This window comes from Syngnathus scovelli, chromosome 14 (genome assembly GCF_024217435.2).
Source record: "Syngnathus scovelli strain Florida chromosome 14, RoL_Ssco_1.2, whole genome shotgun sequence".
Lineage (NCBI taxonomy): Eukaryota > Metazoa > Chordata > Actinopteri > Syngnathiformes > Syngnathidae > Syngnathus > Syngnathus scovelli.
In genome coordinates this window covers 15099007-15119175 of record NC_090860.1, presented here as the reverse complement: position 1 = coordinate 15119175, position 20169 = coordinate 15099007, and the positions used below count along the sequence as shown (strand labels likewise).

The 20169-nt window shown below is 49.0% G+C and overlaps 1 protein-coding gene across 1 annotated transcript in view; it reads right to left on the bottom strand.

Annotated features, from left to right (window-relative positions):
* kiaa1109 (KIAA1109 ortholog) overlaps positions 1-20169 on the bottom strand; it is a 34429-nt gene continuing 14260 nt past the window's right edge. Inside the window, exons 46-88 of the mRNA XM_049741314.1 lie at positions 19460-19644; positions 19146-19321; positions 18375-18945; positions 17653-17851; positions 17229-17504; positions 17057-17150; positions 16734-16784; positions 15788-15994; positions 15326-15561; positions 15005-15249; positions 14779-14884; positions 14382-14479; positions 14084-14272; positions 13828-13996; positions 13471-13682; positions 12385-12583; positions 12235-12294; positions 11875-12101; positions 10773-10903; positions 10561-10684; positions 10356-10468; positions 9766-9856; positions 7850-8121; positions 7515-7730; positions 7205-7385; positions 6947-7127; positions 6581-6742; positions 6371-6510; positions 6106-6304; positions 5823-6023; positions 5316-5492; positions 4964-5101; positions 4512-4754; positions 4284-4437; positions 3858-4015; positions 3217-3406; positions 2920-3137; positions 2585-2836; positions 2222-2425; positions 1623-1817; positions 1404-1538; positions 929-1100; positions 1-832 (exon numbers count right to left, since the gene is read on the bottom strand). Of these exons, the coding sequence (XP_049597271.1) occupies positions 616-832; positions 929-1100; positions 1404-1538; positions 1623-1817; positions 2222-2425; positions 2585-2836; positions 2920-3137; positions 3217-3406; positions 3858-4015; positions 4284-4437; positions 4512-4754; positions 4964-5101; positions 5316-5492; positions 5823-6023; positions 6106-6304; positions 6371-6510; positions 6581-6742; positions 6947-7127; positions 7205-7385; positions 7515-7730; positions 7850-8121; positions 9766-9856; positions 10356-10468; positions 10561-10684; positions 10773-10903; positions 11875-12101; positions 12235-12294; positions 12385-12583; positions 13471-13682; positions 13828-13996; positions 14084-14272; positions 14382-14479; positions 14779-14884; positions 15005-15249; positions 15326-15561; positions 15788-15994; positions 16734-16784; positions 17057-17150; positions 17229-17504; positions 17653-17851; positions 18375-18945; positions 19146-19321; positions 19460-19644 (7964 nt within the window). The 3' untranslated portion in view covers positions 1-615. The remainder of the gene's footprint in view (positions 833-928; positions 1101-1403; positions 1539-1622; positions 1818-2221; positions 2426-2584; positions 2837-2919; positions 3138-3216; positions 3407-3857; positions 4016-4283; positions 4438-4511; positions 4755-4963; positions 5102-5315; positions 5493-5822; positions 6024-6105; positions 6305-6370; positions 6511-6580; positions 6743-6946; positions 7128-7204; positions 7386-7514; positions 7731-7849; positions 8122-9765; positions 9857-10355; positions 10469-10560; positions 10685-10772; positions 10904-11874; positions 12102-12234; positions 12295-12384; positions 12584-13470; positions 13683-13827; positions 13997-14083; positions 14273-14381; positions 14480-14778; positions 14885-15004; positions 15250-15325; positions 15562-15787; positions 15995-16733; positions 16785-17056; positions 17151-17228; positions 17505-17652; positions 17852-18374; positions 18946-19145; positions 19322-19459; positions 19645-20169) is intronic.

Genomic DNA, 20169 nt, shown 5'->3' with positions numbered 1-20169 from the left:
TCAAATCCAGTGGCATTATTTTATTAAGTTAGGAAATCAACACATTTACCAAATTGAATTATATACACCCACTAAAAACAAAAACAAGCTTGACCCATCAAGCCAATTCATGTTACAAGATTTCCATGTCACATACCCATAAATAATGATCATTTGATTATAAAACTAATAATATCCTGATGTTCTTCTCACAGCTCATGCCCAAATCTTCCAGTGCTCATTTGTTCACATCAAGGGAAAACAAACTATTAAATACAACATGTAGTAAAGCATCATTTACCATGTGTTCCATGGGAAACAAAGAAAGAAAAGGCAATGTTTTAAGAAATCCTTTCTCTTAAATACTGGAAAGCCTTGAGAGCGAGAGAGAGAGAGAGAGAGAGAGAGAGAAAAACAAAACAAAAAAAAAACGGTTCAAGTGAGGTCATTCACAACATATCAAAGAGGCAGGCTTGTAACCATGAAAGTAACCCAACGATACTCCACGACACAACTAACTGCGCTTCGTTTCCAAAATTGGAGCAACATTGACGACATGGATACAAATTGCTCCGTCAGATGGCAGGTGCAGGTGACAGTCAACAGCCATGCTTGAGGAAAAAGGGGCAGGCGGGCTCAGTGCTCCTCCTTCTCTCGGCCTTTCTTGTCCTTCTCGTCTTGCAGGGCCGTGCCCAGCTTCTTGATAAGAACAGACAGCACCTTGTCCAGCGGGTCCATCACGCCCCTCTGAAGCCATTTGGGAATGGTAGTCCTAGCGTGGTGGAAGCCCAGTTTTTGCAAGATGTAGTCCACTCCCACCGGGTCGATCTTGCGACCCGTCCAGGAGATGAGCCTGAAAGCCAAATGGATTGTCCGTCGTTGAACCGCCGTGAAACACATTGCGGCTCGGTGGTATGTGCTATGTACGACTGCGTGAGTCCCAGCTGACCTGAGAGTGGGCTCCAAGTGCCAGGTGTTGCACATAAACTCTCTCCAGTCCACCGTGGTGTAGTTGACGCCCTCCTCTGCGTCCTTGTCTGCGCCGCCGCCGTCGTCGTCGTGCACGGCCGTGGGGCTCTTCTGGCCAGGCCGAGCCGCAAACATCCGTGGGGCGAAAAGTGCTAAAGACCGAGAAGTGTTTAAATGTCAAAGAAGTTTCGAGAAAACCGTTAAAGCTCCGTCAGTCCTTTGCCTGCGTCGGCATCAACGATCCGCTTTGCCTTTTTCTTTACAGAAATTTCATAATTGGGTCCTTGGTGATAAATAGAAATGTAGACTATATGTTCCTCTTCTTACTGCTGTTTCCTAATGACTCATTTTAGTGGGGAACTAAGAACACCTTCTTTTCTTTTCTACGCTATTAGCATTGTGGAGCGAGTTGAATTTTAGTTGCCGACTCGTGGATACCGAGCGACAAAACACACCTTTCTCTTTCTCTTTCAGGTAGGCCGAGACCATGTCGTGAAGAAACATGATGAGCTCGGCATCCATGGTCACGCAAATGTGGTCTGTGAATTCTGTCACCACACTGCACTCCACCTTTGGTTTGCTGTTGGAATCTGCTTGAATCAAACAAAACATTTTTCTCTCCGCAACAGGGCCAATATGACCTGAAGGAAGTACTTTTGCAAAATGCACTCCACCTGACAGAGAAGGCTCGTCGGGATCTTGTACATGGATGGACTTGAAGTCCAGTTGCATTCTGGGAAGGGCAAAGATGGTCTCAGTCTCGTGGTTGTAGCTGGAGTTGCTGCGGAAGCTGCTGAGCAGACTGGAGCTCTTGGCGGCGGCTCCGCTCTCCGGGTTGTTGGCTTCCACGTTCCTTAGCAAGTTCAACTCTGAAGTGAGCGATAAAAAGGAAGCTGGAGGTCAAACTTTTCTTTGATGAGCACGATCTCAGCTACTTTGCATTAAGGATAGTCTACTTCAAGAGGAACTGAAAGTCGGTCTTTCTTTCTTTCTTTCTTTCTTTCTTTCTTTCTTTCTTTCTTTCTTTCTTTCTTTCTTTCTTTCTTTCTTTCTTTCTTTCTTTCTTTCTTTCTTTCACAGGCGCATCATTAGCATCCCAACTGTGCAGAAAGTTTCCCAAAAATGACCGCATTCGTAAATTGCCGCTTGCTTCGTTAAGTCATCCCTCCAGTAGAATTCATCAATTGTTCACCGAGTTGAAACCTGCTCATGTTCAATGACTGAAGCTACACTTCAGCTTTGAGATCCTATCCAAAAGAACAAGCCGAGTCACCTTCATTCCTCATGGCAGTAACATAGTTGAACCATTCTTTAACGGTGGCAACTCCGTGCGGAGGGTTTTCGTGGCGCCGCCGCGTGATTTTGGTAATGGTGGCCATCGGGCTTTCCAGGGCCCCGCACGGTTTGGTCACCATTGTGTTGTGACCCAGATGGAAGTCCAGTGTCTGCACAATGTATGTGGAATCATCTTTGGAACCTGTTTCAGAAAGCGCCGCTATTAAAGCGCCGCCATGCAGGCGGCACCTTGGGAATAAGAAGAGGTCGCTGGCTGGCTGGCTGGCTGGCCGGCTGGTAGGCCGGCTGGCTGGCCGGCCGGCCGGCCTGGTCAGTCGCTGCACTAAAAGCTTTCGCTCACCATCTTCCAGTATTTTCTGCGCTTCGGTCCAGAAAGCGATATTGGGCTCTTCCAGGTGGAAGAGAGCCCACGACTTGGAGCGAAAGTTGGGTCCGTGGAAGCAGGCCAGGGTCATGTGATTGCCATGGAGGCTCATTGAGCCGCCCAACTGCACGGCGTCTTCAGGCAGAGGCATCTGGAAGAGGGATATGTGGCAACCTGCGATCACCTTCAGCACGCCGGGCCAGTGACGGTGATGCGCTGCATCCATGTCTGAAAGACAAAGGCGTATTAAGTAAGTGGCATTCTTTGGGGCTTTTGCCTCCTGCTTGATTCAGGCTGGCCAGAAGACTCACACAGCTCTGCTCCTCCTTTCTCTGCATTGATGACGGGGGTTTTTGGAGGCAGGTAGGGCCCAGGGCCCCACGTGGACAGCGCTCGCTTGCTGGTGTCAAATTGTTGGGTGAAAAACTCCTGCAGCTTCATGCCGATCTTAATCAGGTCTGGCGTGGTGGATCGTGAAATGATCACCTGGAAAATGTCCCATTGCAAGTCTCCGTGGACAAAGATCTCGCTGGAAGCAAGGGCGCCTTGGTTGGTTACAAATGTCAAGTGCGTCGCGTGCGCTTGCGCTTGCTGATTCTCGCTCCCACCTTTTCTCAGATATGCTGGAATCCACAGTGCACAGGTTGACTTTCCACTCATCTTGGAGCTGCAGGTCAGCATTACTAAAAACCCCCATCAGGATGCTGGAGCCCATGTAATCGACCCGCGCCTCGGTGGAGCCCATGGTGATCTGGATCTTATGGCTGGGTTGCTGGTTCGGGTGCTCGGAGATGTGCGCTAGGGAAAACATTCAAATGGCTGTCCGTCAATTAGGAATTTTCATATCCATTGTCCGGTGCGCTCTATGACATTGCAGCTGTTTGCCGCACACTACGATGTACTATTTGTCGCTTGCTACCACGGGGAGCCCGCTTCTAAACCATCCATCCATCCATCCATCCATCCATCCATCCATCCATCCATCCATCCATCCATCCATCCATCCATCCATCCATCCATCCATCCATCCATCCAGCCATCCATCCAGCCATCCATCCAGCCATCCATCCAGCCATCCATCCAGCCATCCATCCAGCCATCCATCCATCCATCCATCCATCCATCCATCCATCCATCCATCCATCCATCCATCCATCCATCCATCCATCCATCCATCCATCCATCCATCACAGACAAGCGGTTAAAAAGAAGAAGAAGAAGAAATCCACGCATGTTTTTGTTTACTCACAGACCATCTCGAGGGTGTTGACGTCAATATTGCCACCCACCACGCCACCCTTGGAGTCCAGCTTGGAGCGTCCCAGGCCGACAGACATGCTGATCTCTCGGTCGCGGTTGCTACCCACGGACAGCCGGCCTTGGCTCTTTAGACCGCTGGTTGTCCACCTGCAAGGCAAAGAACGCGGCGGCGGCTGCTGCTGCTGAATAATGCACCAGCGCTCTCGGTGAAACATAAATGACTGAATTTCAGAGTAGGAAATGCACAGGTTAGCATAGAGGGAAAGGTCAGCGCTAACACTTGAACAGGTCTCAGTACTTTAGGCTCGCTCTTGCGCTGCACGTGGAGATAACGCGGGTGAAAAGTAATACATTTAGCAGGAGCGGGAGCGTTGACGTCGCTGTATGTCGCTTCACTTAATGATGGCCAGCTTACGTGTTATTTCCCATCACGTTGCTCATGTTCATTTGGACCGTGAGCTGTTTCAAGTTGATGGCAAACACCACCAGTGTCTCCCATGGCGCCCCCTGTTGGCCTGCTGCTTTGCCATTTTTACCAAACGAGGGAGTGGATGTTTTTGTCACCGAATCTGTCAAATGAGCAGTTCGTGGCCGATCAGAATTCGTTTTCAAGGTCCTTTCAGGTTCCCGCGTGCGAGCTCACCTCTTCTCGGCGCCGACGAATCGGACACGCTTCTGGTTCGGCCGGGCGCAGGGGACTTAAGGTGGCCCAGAGCACCCGGGGACATGTTGCTTCCCGTGCTGTGCTCAGAGAACACGTTGGGAGACTGAGGAATGTGTGTCCCGCTGCTGCCATCCCAAGTCCTCCAGTAGGCTTTGCGGCTGGACTCGGGAGACAGATGCTGAGTCATGATTTCCGACGAGTCAGGGGTGCCGGGGCCAGAGGCTGAACGGAACAAAGAAAAGGTCCAAATGTGGCAAGCAAAGAACAACTTTGGAAATGTGCAAGAGCGAGCTTCAAATGTCATTCACTGTGTGTAATTCAAATCATTTCATATTCAAATACACACTCTTGACTGTGGAAAGGAAAATGAAGTCCACCCAACCAACAGCAGCAGCAGCAGCAGCAGCAGCAGCACAAAGCAGACAGGTTACCTGGCAGGTTGATGGTCTGGTCTCCAAGGAAGAGGCGCCTGGCTATACTTCGGCGGTACCAGGCCCTTGGGAAGGCCAGAATCTCACTCAATCGTCTCATGTCGTACTTGAAGGAAGCTGAGCCAATGTCACAAACGGCTAAAGAGAAAACAGAGAGAGAGAGAGAGAGAGAGAGAGAGAGAGAGAGAGAGAGAGAGAGAGAGAGAGAGAGAGATGACTAAAGGTCCCCCCCCCCTCTTTCTCCGTAGGTGCAATTGAACTGGGCACAGTTCCCCAAAAGACAACAGCTAAGAATCAACTGCTAGCAAGTGAAAATGATTTGATTGTAAGAGCCAGCCCACCCACAAGGTACCTGAGATATTGATGAGAGTGGTGTCCATTTTACCACCTTTACCAGGAATGAAGCTTTCGATGAAGGTGGGGCCTCCCGTGCGCCTCATCCTGGATAAGCTGACTTTAACAAACTCCAGGTTTATGCTCAAAGAGTCCTTTCTTCCCGTCACAGATGCCGGCTCCTCGTCCACTGTACCTTCAGGGCAAACGTTCGGGCCAACAATCAGCGACACGACATAACAACTTTCAACGGCTCGCCAGCTGGAGGGAGCCATGCGCCCGCAACTCTTCATGTCGTTCAGCAGAGAAAATCCCCATCTCGCGATTCCGTGAACTTTCTCTAACTCGACAGTAAGGAAGGTGAACTTGTTGACAGCACTTAATCAACCTTCTTTCAAATCAATACAGAGGTTTCCCCCTGCTCCCGACGTGTCCGGCTCCTGCCAATTCCTCTGGCTAAACAACGCTGCCGTTAGCAGCAATACGATGATTAACACCGTCCTTCGTCGACATGATCAATACCTACCTAATGGGCTTGGACCCGGGGGCAGGCCCGTGACAGCAGATTTCTGCTTTCCAGCGCCGTAGGGGTGGAACACGTAGAGCGAGAAGTCCGACATGCAGGCGGTGAAGCTGAGACCCGACGAGTTACTCGGGCCCCCCGTGAGGTCGGACTGGCTACTGCTGTGGCGGCTTCTGCCCAGAGGGCTCCCCAGTAACGGAGAGGCTAGATAGAGGTAGAAAGAGAGCAACAATGGGTTGGGCTGCCACTCGGAAGTGAAGGGAGCGCCGAATTCAAAATGTCAGACCTTTGCTCGGAGGCACTTTGGGAAGGTGCTGCTGCCCCGGTGGAGTGGAGGAGGCTGGCAGCGAGCCATCATTGGGATGGGCCCCCGTCGGGGTCTCTAATTCGCCACGGTTGGAAGAGAAGACCAGGTCCAACGATGGCAGTTTGAGCATACATTCAACTCGGGACATGGGCAGGCAGCTGAAGCGGATCTGAGAAGGCTGAAAAGACAAACAGCGAATATGACCGAGAGCCATTTTCGACGTGGCTTTCGTTCAATCCAATACCTGAACTCGGACATAGACGACCACGTCGACAGGAAAAGAAGTATACGCCGACGCGGAAGAAGAAACCAGGGAAGTGGCCGATTCCTCCAGCGGTTCGACCGTTTCAAATGGACCCATGTCCTCTTCCTGGGCAGCCACAGCTGAAGCGGCAGAGCACAAAGATAAAGACCCATGCGGTCAACACGAGAGTAAGCCAACGACCCGGCCGACCTGCGTAGCTTCGGTCCACCGGAGTGATGGGAATGGTTTCTAGGGCTTTCTCCAAGAAATCAAGAAGACAAGGGCTGATGACCATCTCCTCCGGCAAAGTCTGGAGGGCCACCCAGGCGTACAGCTTGGCCATTTTCACCCCTCCGCTCCCTTTACCTTTGGCTACACACACACACACACACACACACACACACACACACACACACACACACACATCTTGAATGACAAGTCACTCATGTAGTACGTCGGCTGGTCGACTGGAGAGCCGTTGCATCTTTCTTTGAAATGACTGCACGCGGCTCGATGCAGCACAGAATGATGTCGGTGGCTAGGGCATGCAAGTAACAACGAGGGAACTTTCTGTACCTGATGGGAACGGTGGGAGCGGGGGAGGTAGGAGCGAGTTAGTCGGGCTTTGGACAGCATTGGGAGGACCGTTATCTTTCATACCATACAGCTTGGACTCTTTGGAGAGCGAGCGCGAGAGCGAGGTTCCACGCGAGGCGTTAGGGGATTCCGTCTTCAGGGTCTTGGAGTTATAGTGCAACTGGAAAAGGGAGGATTCGTCATTCGCAATGTCAAATCCATTACGTCACATTTGCAATTGTCCGGGGAGAATCGCACCTTTACGTCCACTCCTGGAATGTAGAAAATGGTGGTCTCCAGGTCATTGGATTTGGTCTGCAGCGAAGAGGGACATTTTTTCCCAGCCAGAAGATGGCTTGTAGATGTGTAGGCGGGCTGCAATTTTTTCTTTTTGGGAGGCGACTCTTGGTCGAGACTCCTGAGGCTGCGATCGCAGCTCCTACAAAAGCCGCAGATGGTTAGATGAAACTTCATTTTTGAAATGAATTGGAATCGAAATGTTTTGGTCAAATGTATCACAATGCATGATAAGTTGGAGTGAGCGAATCTCTAACAACTTTCACTGCACCTCCTGAATGAAATGTCTTCATGCTCAGCCTGCTGAGTGCTCTGGTGAAGAACACATTTGCCGCTGTCTATTTCCACACGAACATCCAGTTCAAAGTCGATGTTTCTTTCGGTCGTTGCGCCGCCGAAGCTCCGGTTGGCGGGTGCGCTCGGCCAACGTTCGCTGAACAACTGACTGACGGCGGAAAAACCCGATGATCTCTTGTGAGAAGCTTGGCTAAAGGGAAAGAGCGAGCAACGGTTAAAGGATGGATGATGCTAACTGAATATTCTATCGGCATGCAATTCACACAATTCAAGATGCTAAACGCTATGCCAAATAATGAAGCGACGTACAAAGGTCTTCGGTAGCTCAGGGGCCTCTCGCGTTCAAAGTCGTCGTCCTTTTCCGAGTCGTCGGAGGAAGACGAGGACAGCTCATCTCGATGCGTGTCATCGTGCTGGAAGGGAATTTGCGGTGAGAGAACAGCAGGCGTGCAAGGAGCGCTGAAAACGGAGCCGTGGTCTCCGATGATGGATGAAGAATGAAGATGGCGCCGATCGCGAGGATGGGATGATGGCTCGTCAATGGTGACTGACAACAGGTCCAGCTCGGACTCCTCGGGAAACTTTGCACAAGATCACAAAGTCACACTCGCAAAGCCTTTGCCTCTTGCACGCGTTGGCTTAAGTGCTGCGATGCACACAAGTCATTCCCTTTCCTGTCTTTCTCGGACTAGCAAAAGCACAGAACACGAGCATCCTGCAAATGTTCTCGGCGCTTATACGCTGAAATTGCCCAGACGGGAGATAGTAAAGACGGCATGACACCCCGACAGGAGAAAAGGCAAAAGAATGGAAAGGAAAGGAAAGGAGAAAAAAAAAAGGAAAAATGAATGCATTATGGAGCGTGAAAATAGCACAAGGAAGTGCCCAAGCAATATTCACACCAGATAAGAGAACTGTCAGTGTGTGAACGTGCAAGACGCATAAACTAAAATTGCCTCAACTTGTAAATTGGTTTGAGGAGCCAGAAAATACTGTAAACGTCTTCAAGGCACAACACAGGAGGTTAATAATACTCCAATATATGCGTAGTATTTAAGGCAGAATGTCAGCAGCTTTTGCCCCGCCCCAGGCAGGCCAGGCCAGGCCAGGCCAGGCCCACGCAAGTGTGATGCTGGTGGCACAGAGAATAAATGTTTGTTAAATTGCAATATTTTGGTCTGGAGTAGTGATTTAAGTGCTGACTGACCATGCAGAATCATTGTCAGAAATCAGCCATTTATTAGTTTGCAGCAATGCCAGTTAGGATCTTCCAAGACAGGATGACAATACGTACTGTACATGATGGCAACGTCATACATTTGAGTTTGCCTTCTTGCTTTCCTTTTTAGACTTTATCCACGTAGCACTGTGGACAAAGTGCTAGCCTGCTGCACACGGACGGACTGCAGCACTGGGATTATTATTTGATTCATGAATAAATAAAAAGAAACAAAGCCATCATGCTGCATGAATAAATCACAACTAGCATGGCATCAACTTATGCAAATCCACTGATACTGTTGTTCAAACATAACAGTGCCATTGTGATGGCTGAAGCCACTATTTCATCATCCTGTTTGGATTTGAAAAATCCCGACAGCATCGATAGATAAGATCGTCGCAGAGGAAAGGTAGGGGGGGGGGGAACCAAAGTATGTCTTTTGTTATTCAGCGAGGCTTATTCTGATGTGTTAAGAAAAAGAAAACATTTTGAAAAGTATATGTACCTTGAATACATCTCCTGGACTGACAGGTGCAATTGCAGACTCCAAAGCCTGATTATTTATATTAAATTGAACAAAAGCATTAAAAACAAAGAAAGAAAGAAAAAAAAAAAACTCTTCCAAAATTGATGAGAAAAAGGTTCAAATATGCAAATGGGGGACCACCGCAGTCATGAGCACGCCCCGATGTCATTTGATCTTTTCCGTTCACTCACTGCTGTCAGACGGCTGAGCGATGCCACTTTACGCACGTGTGATAATTGTGCGCTGAACCAACTGTGCAAAAATATTGAGCTTTCCTGTTTGGCCCTTACGTAGTAAATCGTTTGAATGACTATCAGACATTAATTAAGGCACACACGCTTTTGAAACAAAGTTTGTCATTTGAAAATGAAGATCTTGAACAAAAGTACAGAATATGATTGATGTGTAGAATAAAGCTGAATAAATAAATATAATAAATCATAAAGCTGACTTTGAATGGAGAAAATGTGCCGTTACCGTATCTTGGATATTGAAAGTGACCCGCGGTCCAGGAGAGGAGGCATCCACACGCACATCAGGGAAGTCATCCACATCTCCTATCCTGGAACTCAAAAAAGCATGAAAAAGATGATGACCACATATCATGTCGGACATTCACAATATTAGGTTTGGCGTGTAGAAAAGGGGGAATATTGCCATCATCAACAAGATGAATTTGGCATCTGAGAGGTCGGCGCCGGCACATGAGCCACAAAGCGTGGCGAGGCGTGACTGAGGGTTGCCGTCAATCATTTGTGGCGCACGCAGCCTCACGGGGATGCGCTATGTCACTTCTTGAAATGTTAATTGACTGTACATTCCAAAGAAGTCAACATCAAAGTGTCATGCTGGCATAGGGAGGGAGCAGTGGTGGCTGTGAGGCTACGTTCAGATCTTGCTCGCAGTTGGAAATGGCCTCTAATCTACCGTGGGTCTGTGCAGCCAAGGCAGAGTTACTACTTACTACCGGGCCAGCAAAATAATAAGAGATGAGATGAGATGCCTACAAGAAACTTTGGAAGATACGATAGCTATTTCACACGATTCGTCAATGACTTCTTGATTACCTCTGTCTGTCCATCCTTTTGAGAGGCGGTCGACCTGCCGCTGCCGAGATGCTTTTGGAACGGTTGTAGCTGGGCTTGTAGCCAAGACCCCACTTATCCTTGAGAGAGGCGGCCTTAAGGGAGGCAAAAACCAAACCAAACCAAAACAAAACGTCACAACCGGTTCTGTCAAAATGAGACGGACACGTGTCGTCATTGAGCTCACCCTCATACTGGAGCGCCGCAGCTTCTTTCGGACATCTCTCCTGATGTCATTGACGGCCACAGACTCCAGCTGTTGATAGCGCTGAATTTCCTGGTTGATGGTGCCCTCACTTGCTCCCAATTTCCTAAGAATGACAACGTCACACAAGCTCTTTGGCATTCGACTTGAAGCTCGGGTCTGCTCTCGAGCAAATGTCCAAGCGGGACGCCTACTTGAGGTCATCGATGACTTTGGCCTGTTCGTTCAGCTCTCTGATGTCCACCACCCTCTTGGTAAACTTTCGGACTCGCGCGTCGGTCGCTTGGTTTCCCGTGACCATCTGCCTTCTGGGATCCACTGCCTCCTGGTGGAAGAATGGAATGTCAAGCTTGAAAATGGCAGCAATCCCAAGCACGGAAGGTGCTTCAAATGTGTGATTGATTAATGTTTGTTGTTAGTCTTGCCACAATTCAATCAGGGTTGATGAATTATTTTTGGAATCCAATGAAAGTACGTACCCCCACCACCACCACCACCACCACCACCACGCTACCCAAAGTGAAAGAGAGAAAACGTGAAGAAACCTTCCCATGATTGTCACATCCGCAGATTTCATTTCACCCAGATTGAAATTTTAATGCTTTTTTTTTTTTTCCCCCACTCCACAAGCCTCATTGTTCCGGCCATCAGCTCCAAGAAGACTTTCACACGTTTGGCTAGCTGGCTACATACACAGGCCCAGGAGAGAGGTCTTTGGGGCCGGGCACTGTCCGCTCGAAGGCGGGGCGAGGGACACTTTAAGTAGTCCGCTGGGACAGATACACTCTGCGGTCTGGGACTGAGGCCCAGGATGTGGTTTACCAGACGTTTCTTTAAAGTCAGCCGTGGGCTGAATTGGCTCTCTGGACTCTGCGGGGACAAAGAAAGTTTGGGCCGACAAATGTATCGCTGCTCCGCTGAAAGAATGACGACAATGGTTTTTCACACGTACTACACGTATGCCAGCCAGCACTTGTCACGCGAACGCGAGCATGGCCAACGCAGCCATCGCAATTCCGTTTCTTGATTCCAATGTCAAAATCCATCAAATCCAGTTCAGTTTGCTACAACTATTCTAGGTGGTGCCGTGCCACCGTGAGCTTCATACGAGCGCGGCCAACGCAGTCATCGCAATTCCGTTTCTTGATTCCGATGCCAAAATCCATCAAATCCAGTTCAGTTCGCTACAACTATTCTAGGTGGTGCCGTGCCACCGTGAGCTTCATACAATAAGTACACCACTGCAGTTTGACTCCGTCCGTGGCTAACCTCATGCTTTCACCCAAATTGACTAACCATGTGGATGGTGGGTGACATGGTGTCACCTTCATCTTCATCGGATAGGTCCGCCATGTTGACAGAGTTGAGGTCGGTGATGTCGTCGACGTCTTCTTCTCCCGTCATTGACGTCAGCGTGTTACCGAGGGCGTTGAGGCGCTTGCCGATATTGGGGTCCATGTGAACGTCGATGCCGCACATCTTCCAAAGCACGTTCAGAGTCCAGGTACCGGCACTACTGCTCTCTGATTTGTTGGCGAGGAGGAGAGAAAAGCAGAGGATGAAAATGAGTCCAAAGTTCTGTTTGCTCTTATTCTTAAATCAAGTCAAGTATCCTGCTGCGTGTGAGCCATGTTTGATGGACGGAGTACAACTTGCCAGCAGATGGTTGCCCCGTGGTCCGAGAACACACTTCATACGTGCCATCAGGGACTATACCTGAGTATTGATCACAAACAAACACATCAAGGCGAGCCCGATTAAGAAAAGCAGCGTAGGCTTTCGTAGAAAATCCCCGTGATCGCTTACAAGCGTTCATGACCAAATCGCCTCGGCTCTCGGGCTTCCAGTCATCCCAAGTGGTCTCAAAACCCTCCGCAAAGCGGATGCAGAAATTCTTGAAGTGGCCTTTGCTAACCAGGGACTCCGAGGAGCAGGCGGTGATCAGTGTGCTCTCGATGGTCAAGACCAATGCGGAGCTGGTGTCCAGGTCGATGCTGTGGTTGGCCTGGCAAAGCAAGAAAGAAAGGCAAATGTGTTTGTTGGATTTGAGGAGTTCATAGCAGACGCTCAGATCCAAATTTGAATTCAGGGTGATTCCGCGAGAGAAGGATCCAACCATTCAAATGGAATCTTAATTAGCATACCATCTTTTTTTAAGTAGCAATGAAAACACCACCCTGAGACACCACCTCCACTCTTAGTTATGCAAACTTCCAGTGGATGACCCAGAAAATAGTGCAATTGAGGGGGAGGGATTCAAACAAGGGGTGTTGAGCACACTTAGCCAGCCTGTGTCCCTCAGCAAGCCAACAGAAGCAATAGAGTATGTACACATGGCAGGTTACTTTTCGTGCATTTTTATTCGGGGCTTTTGATGTGCAGGGCCCAGATTCAGAGTTTGTGCCTTCCGCAGTGGTTGCTTGTCCTTTCTATGGAAATAGTTAAGGACATATACATATAATTGTATAGAGACGCACGCACGCACGCACGCACGCACGCACGCACGCACGCACGCACCTACTTTTATACATACAAACAAACAAACCCCAATTCCAATGAAGTTGAGATAAACAATGGTAAAAATGATACGTAAATCCTTGGCAACCCATATTCATTCTATATTGAAAAAGACCCATTTGGAACATCGCACGCGTGAATGTCATGATGGAGTACAGAAGGGGCACGCGTCCCTCAAAGGCTCATTTGTTGGTTCGCAAGCGACGGGCGGAGGAGAGACGTTCACCAGAACATTTGTCAACGTTACGGTTGCAAGGAATTGGGCAATCTCATCATCTTCAGAGAAGATTCAGGGAATGCGTATACATAGACCTGCACAACATTTGAATTGGGGTTTGTATAGAGTGTCCCAAAATATGCCGGCCGTGCGATTACCTGGGATGCGCCGGTGATGGGCAGGCAGATGCCCAGGTCATTGACCGTCAGTTGAAGGAAGAGAGTGCTGAAGGCTTGGGCTGATGTCTGTTGGATACCTGGCAGCTTGTCCACCACCTCTTTTGTGGCCACGTGAATGTCCTTGTTGAGCGCCAAGCGCTGTTCGTTCCAGTTGTCGTACGCCGCCTTGTAATTCAGCCAGAATAGCACAGCTGCGGGAGGACAGACACGCATTACGTCGACGATTTGGACGCAATCTCCAGTCGTTGTACAAAAAAAACAAAAACAAAGCAAACATGCAAACCATCCAAACATCTGGTGGTATTTGGTGATAAAAAAAAAAAAAAGTCAGCTGACCTCTGTCAAACGCCACAGGTTGGGCGAAAACAATTGGCCTGTTGAGAGTGATGAGAACAGCCTCCTTGTCAGACGAGCCACTGATCTCCTCCTGGAGAGCGTTTCGCAGGCCGATCCGGGTCCGAAAGTATGCTACCTGGTGGAAGTCTGAGCCTGCCTCTTCATAGACCTGTTACAGGAAAAGTGGCTTAACTCTGACTTACCAACAAAATCAAATCAAATCAAATCATAATAATAGTCCCAACTTTGTTTGTACCTGGTGCTTGACAATTTGCCCAAGGGCCAAGTGTAGGTCAACTTGACATTTGCCAAAAAGTTTCAGATAACTGCTGCTGCCACCAGGCTGAGCCTTACACTGGATCCTGTTGGACAGCTCCAGCTCAATCAAGCCGGTCTCAAAACGGACAGCCCTCATTGAAGGGGTGGTGGCGGTCATTTGGATTCCCTGTGAAAACAAGCCCTCTCTCTGCTTGAAACCGCTTTTCATCATGGAGTGTTTGGTTTTTTTGGAATGATACCTTGCGCTCGTGTGCAAGATATTGCGTGCAAAGTACCTTGAACATGAGGCTTAGCGAGTAGAGCAGGATTTTGGGCTTGTCCGCATCCGTCGAGTTGTCGTGCTCGTTCCACAGTGGGATGGGTTGTTCCACCCCTGCCGCAATCGACACATGCATGATGCCCAACGGGTCAACGTCACAAATACTGGGTTAGCGACCATATGTGAGAGTCAATATTTTAAGAAAGCTTGTGGAGTGAAAGCCAAGCTTTGTGACGCCTTGTTACGTTGTCACAATTATGATTGCAAAGTGTCAAGCATAGCTGGAGGCTATGTACGCAAATGATTTATTGCTTTATTGCTCCTACAGGAAAGTGAGCCTTTACAGCAACCATCACAAGCAAGCCAGCTTTATGTCAGTTCAACAAGTTTGACTATAGTCTATTTTGCATCACCTGAGACCTTCTGGATGACCTCATTGACCTCCTTCATAAAAACCTTCTGCAGGAAAACCAGGTGGTTTAACAGATCAGTGGTCAGGTTGTGTTCAAAAGAGCCAATCTAACACGAGAGAGAGAGAGAGAGCGAGAGAGAGAGAGCGAGAGGAGGAAAGCCAGTGAGCCAGCGGTCAACCCAGCTCATTCATTCATCTTCACATGAATGAGACAAGTCCTATCCCACCTCTGCCACACAGCGCAGGTAGTTGCCTTGGAGATAGTTGCCTTGCTTTGCAGGGAAGTCATCGGCGCCCCAACCCTGATCGGAATGACTCTCGTGGTCCTCCATGATGTACTCTCCGGACATGGTAACAGGTGGCAGGGTGAGGCTCGCCGATGGTGGCATGGTGGACATGTCCACAGGAGACACTTTTGATTGAAAGCATAGCTTGTGGTTTGGCAACTCAAAGGTGAAGCTGGTTTGAGCCCCTGCAACATCAACACGGATATGCCTTGTTGATTTTCAAAATCTTGGACTTGCGATGTTTGGTGTTTTTCTACACACCTGTCATGCCATGGCTCTTCATGCGACCCATTTTGTACTCGGCTTTCAGCGAGGGTAGCAGGGCGGCGCCGATGGTGATGCCATCCATCATGGCACTGAACTTGAGCACGATGGGCTTCTTTTCGAGGCCTTCGGGAAGCTGGGGAAACTCGTTGGCCTCGACGGGCGTCTGATTGATGCTGGACCCTTTGTCGGAGGGTTGCGGGGTGGGCGTGTCCTCCCTATTGGGAGCTTGACTGGAGAGGAAGGAGAAACCTTCACTCAGTCCATCCAAAGTAGCGCATTGTAATTCATGCGACAAGAATGTAGCGCATTCGAAAATGAATACGACGAGAAACGCAATCTCTTTGTACTGTAAAAACACACCAAATACCAGCAGCGGGAGAAGGGATGTGGGCATTTCAGAGTCGCGCGCAATAGTCGCTGTATTTTTTGGAAGCGTGGGCGGAAGGCTCGACGTACATGTTTGACGGCTGTCGGATGAGGTCAGAGATCTGTTTGGACAGCTGATGGGAGCTGCGGACCATCATGCTGTGTAAAGTGGCTGGGTGCTGGGGGATGTTGATCATGATGGCTCCCACTTTGAAGACGGCGGCGTTATTCGTTTTCAGTCCACGCTGGGCGCTGTACAAGGCCTGAGACTTGGCGATGTTGCACTTAACCACAGTTCTGCGAGAAGGGTGACAAATGATTAACACGTGATCCGCTGCAGCCGACGTGAAGAGCGAGCGATATGAGCGTATGAACGACGACAAAGGATCGTGCGGATTGAGGATGGTGTGACAATGGATAATTGTGACACAGTTTCCACCCAATTAGGGTCCAACGCGGAGCAGCACTAAGCTATATATAGATATAGTATATATATATATATATATATATATATATATATATATATTTTTATTCCCTTCAATGCGGGGGGTTACCTAAAACATTCAAGAGATTTCCGAGAATTCCCCGTGCGTCGACCGACATCTGCTAACGGCAACAGCCTAATTAAGTTGGAGAGCGAGCGTGAGGTTGCTCCACCTTCAAAACGTGGATGGCTATTGCTTCCAAGATTGTTTTGGAGTAGGCTCATTGGAAAACAATTAGCGTCATGAGTGAAAATGCACCCATCATCCCCCTTCCATTCACCTGTACCGTTTCTAAGCTTTTCTCAGGCACTCAAATGAAATGTCATTTTCACCGTCGGTCAGATATTGATGAAGCGATCATCACATACTGCTTCTGACTCAACACCGCAAGAGGAAAGATAGGCGAACGTGGATGGATCTCTCGAGACCACTGCAACGGTTTCATGCACACGTGTGGAATTGAGGGAACAAACAAACAAACGATGGAGATGCCTTTGGATTTGGACTAAAAGATGAATGCACGTGAGCCCTAGAAAGCAGCAACAACATACAGAAACTCTTGTTTTGCCGTGCTGGTGGGAGATGTTGGGAAATCCTCCAGTCTATGCATGTAGTTGTGGGAGAAAGCAACAACAAAAAAGGGAGAGCAGAGGAAAATGTCAAATCATTCTACAGCTTTAGTGTATCATGCTTTAAATGCTTCCTTTTCTTCTGTTAAGGAATTTATCATCATGTATGTGTTTAGACGTATGATTAATAGGGAAAGACAGAATGCCTTGATTTCGGCGGATAATCAAAAGACTGCAAAGATGGACGTCATTCTCAGTTTTAGAGATGATTCAAAATGAGAAAGAAAAAAAACAGGTGAACGTACTGAATGTCAGGTGTTATGCCCTCCAGCAGTACAATGTTTACGCCTCCTATATGAGCTGATGCACAGGTCTCAGTCATTTTCTGATGAAGGATATCTAAAAGACACAAAGGCTAGTAAGCCATCAAGAATAGATTTCTCATTTGTTTTGCATCATGACATATGAGCAAATCACCTTTCATCTTCTCTTTGAGGGTAAAACTTCCGTGGATCTTCTTGAGTTCTGCCTCCATGGTGAGTCCACCAATGTCAGCCTCCAGGTGGGTGCGGTTCACCATGCCGATGCCAAACACGATGAGGGTGACGTGCTGGGGCTCGGAGCTCACCAGGCTACGCCGCCTGCAGCCAGCAGGAGGGGGCTTGCTGGGCGTGGGTTCCTGCTGTTCGTTCTCAAAGATCACGTTGCAGAGCGGCTCGGATGGGCGACGCCCACCCTCTGAAGGGGAGAAAACTATCAAGCCACATTCACGTTGAAGCGCATCGGGGAATCATTCAGTTGTTGTCCTCCGGTAAGAAGATCAGCCCCCTACTGATATGTATGATTTAAGAGTGATATCATTCTGACCTATTATTGCGCAATAATGAGTGCTGATGCCCACCTGACAAGCAATTCTCAGCAGAACTTTTCTCCAAGATGCCTGTGGGATCTGAGATGAGCGAGTAGAAGTTGAGCAGCTTGTACATGTTCTGCCAACATTCCGCTGACGGCTCACTCTGCTCCGACACAGTGATGGAGTCAGAATCATCCATCTGAATCGCCGTGTGGTCCGCCACATCACGGGAGCCCTTTCTGGACACCTTACAGAGAGATTCAACAAGGGCAAATACATTTTACCATTCCAAAAAGCTATTAGAGTAGGACAGAATACATTTAAATACAGTGCATGTGAAATTAGTTTTCCCCTAAAAAAGTACAAGAGCCTCTGATGATGTTGCATCATCTAGGACATGTTGTTGCTTTTCGGCTCTACTAGCTCCACCTTGTGTTTGTGTGTGTCGACTCCGTTTCTCAAACTGGTAGGCAGGCAGGCTCTCAAGGAAAAGCAACAAATGACCTCGTTTAGCACAATTTCGGACATTTACACCACCGATAGTGAATGTCACTTTTTTACATCTCCAACTGGGTAAGTCGTGCCCAAATGTTGTTATCCACAGTATTTAGACCACGCTGACACCTCGTCAAGCGTGACCCCGACTTGTTCGCTTGCTCTCCGCAACGCGCAGCGGAGCAACTGCCCTCAACAAAGTCAGGAAAAATATCAACACGGACAGACGGCCGATTATGTTGTATCCTATATGATCAAAAAAAGAAAAAGGTCACCTTTGAGGTGCGCCGCTCCGAACGTCCAAGCGAACCGCGTCCTCGGTGTTCCCTCCTTCCTAGCGTGTCCATGGCTGAGGGTGGTCCGTTGAGTGGCAAGCCTCCAGCACCTCCCACCCCTCTCTTGCTCTTCAGGGTTTGCGTGGCGCCGCCGCCGCGCGCCGTCCCATTGATGCTGCCCCGCGAGCTCCGGCTAAAGTCCGACGACCTAAAGTGGCGGTAGGGTCGGGCCTTGAAGGTCGGCGTCGGCGAAGCAGAGCCGGCGGTGTAACGGTTTAGCTTAATGTCCGTTTGAGTGGCTTTGATGTCGTCGATCATGGTGCTGAACTGGTGAATGAGGCGCACTAGAGCCATGTCCACACGTTGGCTAATGGCCTGGCAGGCTGTGGTGAAGTCACAGTGGAATGTGTTGTAGTGGCGGCGGCTGAGGTCGTGGAAGGACAGCGGGGCGGCGGCGGTGGAGCCTTGCGGCGCGCTGCTCGACTTCTCCATAACAACTGCATTCAAGCTGAACGTCTCAATAAGGAGAGCTGGTTTGAAATCCAGCGGTGGCAGGTTCACCGTGCCTTGTCTAGAGGTAGGAGGAGTGGACACAAATGTTAAATCCGTCGCGCAATTCTGCCTTCTGATGTTGCCGCCGCCGCCGCCGTTACGAACAGATACTACGTCAGTTACGATCGACGCGAGTCTCGCTTTTGAAAAAAAGATGTAGTCGTCTGCTGCAGATGCCCGGCCGGCTTAGGCGTCAACAGTGAACAAGATGTACTTTACCTCCTGGATCTTTTGTTTTTGCGCTCTTTGGAGGTGTCCGAGTCAACAATGTCTGCTCTCAGACACTCCAGGTTGCCAGAAAAAGACAAATGTTCTCCGAAATACATCCTGTAGCTCAGAGGAGTGCTGTCTTGGGCTTGGATGCCAGTATAGCTCAGTAAAGGCTTGAAAACAACCTACGATGGAAAAAGAGACAACTGAAAGAGTACGGTATAAGAATACCATTCAATTTGCTGACCGTTAATCCAGCGGTTCGTTTTTTTTCTTCCCTGCGCTAACAAAAGGGTAAGCGTGTTTGCGACCTAATGACTCACCTGAGCATCAGCCAGTTGAACAGCAGCGGGACATAGGTTTCCCTCTTCAATATCAGCAATGTCATCCTGGCTAGTGCTATGCTGGGAATGCTGCGAGTGGGTCCCGTCCAAGGTGTTCTGGTCGCTGGACATCACGGTGTTGAAGTCCGACGCGGACGGGATGGTTGGGAGGTGACATGTCCCACCTAAAAGAGAATGATTCCATAAATAGCTGCAGTACAATGGCAAGAGAGGCAATCGATTCCATTCGATTCTATTCGATTCTATTCCTTTCTAAAAAGCTCATACTAACATTTGGGGATTATACGGCACAGCAGACACCTGCACGAGTGCCCATGGCTTGAGTAACTCGCACATCTGCCAAGGCAGCATTAATGCCGAAAGGTTTCGGAGCATTCAAGCAACATCTTTTTTGGGACGTCCCTGCTTATTTCAGCCCTGCTCGGCTGGCCTGTTTGCAACAGTGTAGCGTTGATGTCAAAGAGTCCGTCCGTCTTTATTCTTTCTCATTGTGACCAGAGACCGGCTCTGGTGTTCTATCGAATACTGAGAGCTGTTGAAAAGGTGTCACGCAGGGATTCTAATAGCAACTTCTAGGTGACAGGGATTGAACTAGTTGACACTAGCACAACACTGAGGAAGAACCCCGAACCTCCTTCTGGACTGTTATCTCTTTGCAGTGGCTGATATTGGAAGTGAATAACTGGAGA